The following is an 8,153-nucleotide window of genomic DNA, read 5'->3' as shown; positions in this document are numbered from 1 at the left end:
GAGCCTGGGTTTACTAGTTTCAGAGGCCTGTGTCTTCATCGCACCTGGCACCCTGAAGATCCCAATAAATGTAGTCATGGATAATCAGAGAGCTAGGGGACTCAGATTTCCTGGGTGGGTGGAAGTCACTTCTGCTAAATGTCTAGTCAAGTTTTCCTTCATGGAACATACAAATATTTTAATCCTCTGAATTGAATTTTTGAAAATGAACTTTCTATATGAGCTAATTTTCTTTCCTTTAAAAATGTGTTATTATTCTTAAAAATCTAATTCCTTCTATTTCATAAATCTCTAATTATACATATTGCACATATTTTGATTGTAAATGTAAGGAGGTAAGAATCTAGCTTTAACTACATACATGTTTCAAGCTCCATTTTTATTTGCCAGCTATTTTGTTCTACAATTGAGGCAAAAATCTGCTTATAAATGCCAAAATGTCTAATTTAAATGTGCAGTGTTCTGTCTCTTGTATGGTGTGTGGGGGGAACGACTGCATACAGCAAGCATCATGCCTATGTAAAATTTCTATGCTAGTTTAAAATAATTACAGACTAACCAGCGGATTTTTATGCTGCCTACATTAATGTTAATGATATTGGGCTTAAGGGTCATAGTTCAGAGGGCAGATGGATAATAATCCTTGAAGTCAGTGGTTTTTGGGAATTCCTTTGGTAACAGAGAAGGTGAGGACTTAGCTGGTGATAGGTTCATGACCTCGGAGCACACAGCTTGCCTCAGCCCAGCCATGGCTCTTTCATTTCAAAGCTTTCCATTAAATTCTACAAACAGCTGCCAAAATGTCAATCTTTTCGACCCAGTTTTCTTGGGGCCCCTTCAGTTTGTGCCAGTTGATAAAGGAGAGGTTTAGACCACATTTTGGTTTTTAAATGGTGTAAAACTCAGCAATTCCCCAGGATTCCCCTCCCAGGTGAAAACTGCAAACGTGTATGATACTATCTTTGCAATTTTCTTTTTCAAGTAACTTTTGTCTGTTGTGCTACGGAAAGAGAACCAAGGAGCACCCCATACTGTCTTCCGCGCAGTACACTTACCTGGGGACACTGGGAGGGGCCCTGGTGGGCCGAGAGGGGACCTGCGGGGGGGCTCCGTATGTGTCGTTGCTGTTGGGGAAGGGCGGCAATGGGCCCGGCCGGAATGGAACGGGGGGAGCCCCTGAGTGGGGTCCCGGGGACGGGATGGCAGGAGGGGGCCCTCGGCCAGACCCAGGCCGAGCCAGGGGGGTGCTCAGTGTCGGCCTCCTTTGCGTGGTGGGGCTCGGAGGGGGCGACCTGGGAAAGAGACCAACGGTTTACCGCTCCTACTTTCTCTCTGCATCTTAAAAACACATTTTGTCACTTCCTGATGGCTTTTTAAAAATTATTTTTTTTGGCTGAGAAACTCAGATAAATGTTAGAAATGTTTAAAGGTATAATAAGAAGGTAAAGGGTAGGGGAAGTTTCCCTCCCCCACCCCTTCACGCCACAGAGTCAGCCAATAGTAGTTTCTTTGTAACTATATTCTACAGTAGTTTCTCTCTCTCTATATATAAATTACTTTTATTTAAGCTTCACTGGAACTTGACTACCTTTTCATTTCAGTATTTATAGACCTGCCTTACTTTTTACTGGCTGTGTAACATTCCACTGTACTGATGCATGGTGCTTGTTTCCGACAGGAGTTGGGATGACTTGACCCGCTCTCTCACTGCTGAACTTAAATAATTGTTCCTCTTTTTTTCTAAAGAGTTTCAGGGGAGTACTCCCAGTAAATGGCACTGCCCCAGCCTGGCAGGCCTCAGGGTGCGTGAGCCAGCTTCCTACCTGCGAGTGTGCTGTATCCAGGAGTCGTCCACGGGCGGCGGGGCAGGGATGAAGGTGGTGGCTGTGTTGATGTCGCCAATGATCACGAGGGCTTCTTTAAGGGCCTGGTACATGTGAAGCATTTCATCCCGGCGCTGAGCCTGCTCCGCCGACTCCTCCATCAGAGTGTTCTGGTCCTCTGAGGAATATAACTGTGCTAGGAGCTCTGAGTTTATAAAATCCTTCACCTGTCGGGTCACCAAAAAAGGTAAGAAGGGAATGAGTGAGTGGTTGGACGGTAGATACTGGGCCAGAGACTGTGGACAGAGTCTGCAAATGTCCACTCTGGGAAAAGGGCTGCAGTGTGCATCTGTTCATTCCTATTTTCTTCATCCTCCTCCCAATCCTTCACATAGGCAGTGGTTCTCAACCTTCTGGCCCTTTTTTAAAAAAAAATATATACTTTATTGATTTTTTTACAGCGAGGAAGGGAGAGGGATAGAGAGTTAGAAACATCGATGGGAGAGAAACATCGATCAGCTGCCTCCTGCACACCCCCCACTGAGGATGTGCCCGCAACCGAGGTACATGCCCTTGACTGGACTCGAACCCCGGCCCCTTCAGTCCGCAGGCCGACGCTCTATCCACTGAGCCAAACCAGTCAGGACTTCTGGCCCTTTAAATACAGTTCCTCATGTTGTGACCCAACCATAAAATTATTTTCGTCGCTACTTCATAACTGTAATGTTGCTACTGTTATGAACCGGAATGTAAATATCTGATATGCAGGATGGTCTTAGGCGACCCCTGTGAAAGGGTCGTTCGACCACCAAAGGGGTCACGACCCACAGGTTGAGAACCGCTGACGTAGAGGCTATTAACATGAAAGGAAAACATGACACAGATTCGTTGAAAAGAGGGCCAAAGCCTGGCATCTGCAGAGAGGACCTGGTCTCTCAGACGAGAGGGCCTGTGTCTGAGCCAGCTTCCCCACAAGGGTCTGAGGCTGCTTGGCTTAGGGACGAGGGGGTAACCAGCAGCATCTTCCACAGGAAACAATGATGTAAAGAAACTGATGTCCTAACACAGGTTATCCATTCCTCAGTATTCCCAGTCCTTGACCCAGCTTTTACCACAATCACTGAAATACTCAGAAGACCCTAGGTTTCAATGTGCTCTCAAAAAGTGGAATTACCATCAATAAGTCAATATTTGTTAAATACAGCACCTTATATAATTATGCAAAAAATGATATGCTCTCTGCTTTCTAGAAGTTAATCATAGAAGCTACTTAACAGTGATGAGGGCTGATACACGGTTAACAGATAGATGTGAACAGGCTAAAGTATGGACGCTCCACATGAGGCACAGCTCTGAGGGAGAGAGAACCAACCACACCTCATCAAATCCAAGATACCAGTGGATTAAAGACACACCACTAATATATTTGTGCCACGAAGAAAGAGAAAATCATCACCAATTAAAACTATGACAGAATGGCCCTTGCTGGTTTGGTTCCATGGATAGAGTGTTGGTCTGCGGACTGAATGGTCCTGGGTTCGATTCTGGTCAAGGGTACATGCCTGGGTTGCGGGCTCAGTTCCCAATGTGGGACATGCAGGAGGCAGCTGATCAATGATTCTCTTTCATTGTTGATGTTTCTATCTCTCTCCTTCTCCGTTCCTCTCTGAAATCAATAAAAATATATGGGGGAGGGGGGGGAACTATGACGGAATGCCAGATGCCACTGAATGTCACAGGTGTCTTCATGTCAGAAATATTAATTGTAGAAAAAGTGAAGGTGAGAACTGATGACATATGGTGTGTCCCAGGTGCCTTTACAAGTTACCTGACTTGGTTCTCACCTCAAACTTAGGAAATGTATTATTATCCCAATTTTGGAGATGAAGAAACTGATGTTCAGAGAACTTTAAGTGACTTTCCCAAAGCCACACATTAAGTTGAACCCCAAATCTGCTGACTTGAAGTCTAGTGCTCTTTCCATGACCCCCTACCCCTACTTTGGGTGCTTAGAAAGGACCGTTGATGTGTAAGCACCATTATTTTAGAGGGGTGTAGCAATATGCCTATTAACATAAGCCTAGAAAAATAAACCCACTTGGATTGTTGGGTTTCTCCTTTAATAAGAACACTGACACTTCTCTGGAGTCACTGAATTTCTCCAGGAAAGGCCGAAGGCCGGTAGTATATTGGACTGTTGTTACAGATTCAGGCAGACATTGGAACACTGGTCAGACACTCAGAATTCCTGGGTTGTAGTTACAGCATCCAATCACACAAATAATTCTACTAACTGGAAAATTCCATGAAAGCACAGAGCTTCCCTGGGAAATAAAGAACTGTCCTCTGCACATGTTTTGTCAACCAAGAGTGGTTCGAATATGGACGAGATGCACTCAGACAAGAGTCTGGGGGAGCAGGTTTCTGTGTAATAGCCGGGGAAGGTAAATTTGGCCGGGTAACCTGGGGCCAGATGCGAAGGCCTCTAATGCCAAGGAAAAGCGTTTGAACTTTATCCACTTGGCAATGGGGAGCTGTGGAAGGTTCTTCTGTAAGTCAGTGAAACAATAAAAGAGAGCTTTAGGAAAATTAATCTGGCTGTGATGGGAGAAGAATTTGCAAATGGAGATAAATGTAGATCATTTGTGAGATGACAAGGGTTGAATTTAGCAGGGTTGCAGTGGAATAGAAAAGATAGGCATGCACAAATGACAGTGTAAAGGCAAAACCTACTGGACTCGTTTGGGATGTGAGGGACAAGGAAGACAGGAACAAAGACAACTCTAGCGTTGTGGTTTGGGTGAGAGGGAAGAGAGAAAAATCAGAAGTCAAGAAGGAAAAGGCAGATTTAGAGGACATACAGTCAACTGGGCTGAAGGATTTTTTCACTTGTACCCGAGGAATCAGGACATTTGCACAAATCTTCCACCAATGGGTGTGTGTGCACTTGAAGGGAGGGTGCAACTCCAAATTCAAAACCAGACGATTTTCCTGGCACTGGCCATCGGTTGGTTAAGCTCTTTGGAAGCTTTACATCTTCCTGGAGTATCACTTAGAATCTATTAAACACAATTTAAAAGACAGTCCTTCCAAGAACAGATTTAAAGCAGATCTGAATGAAGAAGCAACTGTCAAACAAACCACGAAATAAAATAGTCAGGGCCTGTCTCAGCATTCTGATCAAAGATCTGCCTTGCATCAATTCTTCCACATCAAAATGTTACACGTGAAGACTTGCCGGTTCCCTGAAAGATTGGGCAATGCTCAGGAATAATTTGAGTGTTACGAGCCTGAGAGAAAAGGGTAACATGTGCAGTGGTTAGAGACCGTGTGCTTTGGAGTCAGATGGCTCTGAATTGGAGTCTGAGCTCTTAACACTTACTGTTTTGGGGCAAATAACCTCTATGAGACTCAGGTTCCCTTCCTGAGGACAATGGTGGTAGCTGCCTCTAGAGCTGTGCAAGGATTCAGGGAAAGAATCAATACCAGATGCCCGGCACGATGTCCAGCATGTAGCCAGTGCTCCGCATACAGAAGCTACTCCTTCTACAGAAAACAGGCTAAGCTGGCACTGGCATGTAGAGGCAGGAGAACAAGAGTACAGGCACCAAGAGATGGAGTTCAATAAAGAACACAGGTTGACATTTTACTTTGCACTTAAGCAAAATTTTAGAAAGACTCTTCCCTTTCTCTCCTGCTAGTTGGCAGGGGGGGTGGAGGGTGGAGGGTGGGGGGGTATTTAGGGGAGTTCCCAGACACTTCAGGGACTTTCTGAGTGGTCTGAATGTCAACGGGACAAACACTGAAACCAAGGGCTCTGCACGGCAATTAGAGACCAAGGTCCGTTTCAGAGGAACAGCATGTTGAAAATACCCTCACAGAACGTGACATACACGAATTCTACTTGGATGTGAGATGCAAAATAAGATTTATGCTTTTAATTATAACACCTTAGAACCTATACATCTTTGTATGGCTCACAAAAGAATTCTCACACACAAAACCTCATTCCAGTTCAAACTCCACGGGCTAGAAAAACAGGCACTACTGCAACACGTCCGCCTCGGTGCAAAGGAATGTGAGGTCATTAGCAATGTTCCATATGGTTCCTCTCTCTTGCTTTAACCCTTCTCTAGCAACCTGCAATATTTTTGGATCTTAACCCTTCTTTGTCTTTAGCTGAGACCGTTTTAAAGCCTCCACACATAGAAGAGACATTTCTAGAGTTTTCATCCAATATCGTTACCAAGGAGACCATTTCCTTAAAATCTCTTTGTTTCTAGACGGAAGGGCCACAGTGTGGAACACGGCGGGGGCTCTTGTTCACACAAAGACACATGAAAACGTAACTGGCAGCCCGAGGATGCGTTGTCTGGAGAGGAACTTGGTTAGTATTTTGTGAATCCTTGAGATCTCACAATTCTCTCGTTTCTTCGTCTTCCAGGGATTTAGTTTGGCTAAAGACCAACAATGTTTTCCTTGTTTAAAAAGTCACATCCTTTGACTCACAAACACCATGTTGTGTTAAAAAACTAGACACTAAATGGCTGTGAGATTCTGTCCTGTGAGATCCCAAAGTCTGAGGACAGGCAGAACTGTAAGAAGCCAAGAGCGTCACCCCTGTTGAGGAGTGATGGGGGTCGGGGAGCAGGGGTGGGGGGCCTTTGGGGCCTGGTCGGGATCTCTTTCTGCAGAAGGGTGCTGAGTTCTTGACCCGTGGAAACAAATCCGTGCTCTGGTATTTTAAGATGCACTTTCCTCTCACATGATGAACATTTCAAATAACACTCTGCTCCATGGGCATTAAAGTGATGGTCAGCTTCGAAACGAGGGCACGTGTTACTCATTTTCCACTGGAGTGCCAGCCGCCCAGGAGAGGGGCTGTAGTCTCCAGGGACCAGGAGCCCTGGCCGCAGTCCATGGGCACGGGTGAAAGGCCTCTAGATTCCATATTTGGTTCTTCAAAAGTTTCATAAAACCTTCACCTTCTATTTTGCATTATCTGGTCTGGTTGAAATATGAGGAACAATGTTTTAAATTATTTAGATTTAAAATATTGTTTCTCGTATTTCAACAAACCCTAATTAAATCTTCATGGCATATGGACCTCTGAGAAGAGACCCCAGGCGTAAGCCATGGGGTTCGGAGCCCATTACTTTGAAGAGGTTGACTTATGGTTTTCCTAACCGTGCCATATGCATTTTCTGCTGCTGAACTCGAGAGAAGATCCGACTGAATGAGAAGACCTGGGTTTTCATCACGATTCGGCCAACTCCAGCTGTGCGGTCTGGAATAAACTAACCTCTCAAAGCCTCAGTTTCACCCTTTGTTATAAAATGTGAGTACCCAACGTGCGGCTGTTTTGTGGGTTCAGTCCCAGCATCATGTGCCACTTTGCCACACACTTCCCTAGAACAAAGCTGGGCCCACGTTCGTCATTCTCTGGTGGAAAACTTCTGGTGGGGGAGCTACCGAGAAAAGGCTGCCCAAATGCGCGAGCCATGGGGTGCCACGTGTGCGTTCACTTTCAATTCCTGAACCAAACTCTGCTTTTGACTGCAGCCCATCCAGAGTGGCCGCCTGTCATAAATGTGCTATTTCTTTGTGTCGCTGTTACCTGGTATGTTTAAGCAATGAAACAGCTGCTACATTTCAATAGACAAAGGCTTACAGTATGTCTGAGGCGAGGCATTTATTGCTGGCTTTAAACTTCTTAAACAATTCCATATGGAGACTTGAGTGGCAGAGCACTTAATGTAAACTTTCAAAGGAAACTGCCCACCGAACTCTGAGCCTTAGGAAACTTGGCTGAAACACATTCTTTTTCAGGAGGCGGAGTGGCCGTGCTCATGTCAGAGGCGACAAGCCGCAGCACCGCGTTCCACGGGGACAGTCCACAAAGGGGGGACCCGTGTGAGGCCACCATTGGTTTTGCAGGACATTTAGCTTTGCCACCCAAAGGCATTTGGAGAAGCCACAGGGGTGAGTGGATGGAATTGAGAATGAGGAGTCAGCGTGTTCCTTTTCTGGTTGTGATTCTTTGGTTAATTCTCTCGCTTGAAGCTCTCTTCACTTCAAATCAAATCAAAAACCAACCGTGGGTGGCACGTGCTGAGTACTCACCACGTCCCTATTCCTTGTACTCGGCAGGGCGCTCTGGAACAGGCACAAAGGGCTGAGACGATGGCACACCACGATGCCGTGAGGGTATGAGTCCATGGAGAAGAGGGTGTTTACACTTTTCACATATACAAAATTATATACATAATTTAAACAATATATAAAACCATACTTATTTTTACATACATAGTAAGAAAGTGGGTAAAATGA

General features: G+C 45.3%; 1 protein-coding gene across 1 annotated transcript in view; it reads right to left on the bottom strand.

The window, feature by feature from the left end:
- Positions 1–8,153, bottom strand: part of DNM3 (dynamin 3) — a 283,200-nt gene that overhangs the window by 19,086 nt on the left and 255,961 nt on the right. Inside the window, exons 16-17 of the mRNA XM_015566069.1 lie at positions 1,824–2,050; positions 1,056–1,292 (exon numbers count right to left, since the gene is read on the bottom strand). Of these exons, the coding sequence (XP_015421555.1) occupies positions 1,056–1,292; positions 1,824–2,050 (464 nt within the window). The remainder of the gene's footprint in view (positions 1–1,055; positions 1,293–1,823; positions 2,051–8,153) is intronic.

Source organism: Myotis davidii, unplaced genomic scaffold (assembly GCF_000327345.1).
Source record: "Myotis davidii unplaced genomic scaffold, ASM32734v1 scaffold580, whole genome shotgun sequence".
Lineage (NCBI taxonomy): Eukaryota > Metazoa > Chordata > Mammalia > Chiroptera > Vespertilionidae > Myotis > Myotis davidii.
Note: the sequence above shows the minus strand (reverse complement) of the source record. Positions and strands in the feature narration are given on the sequence as shown.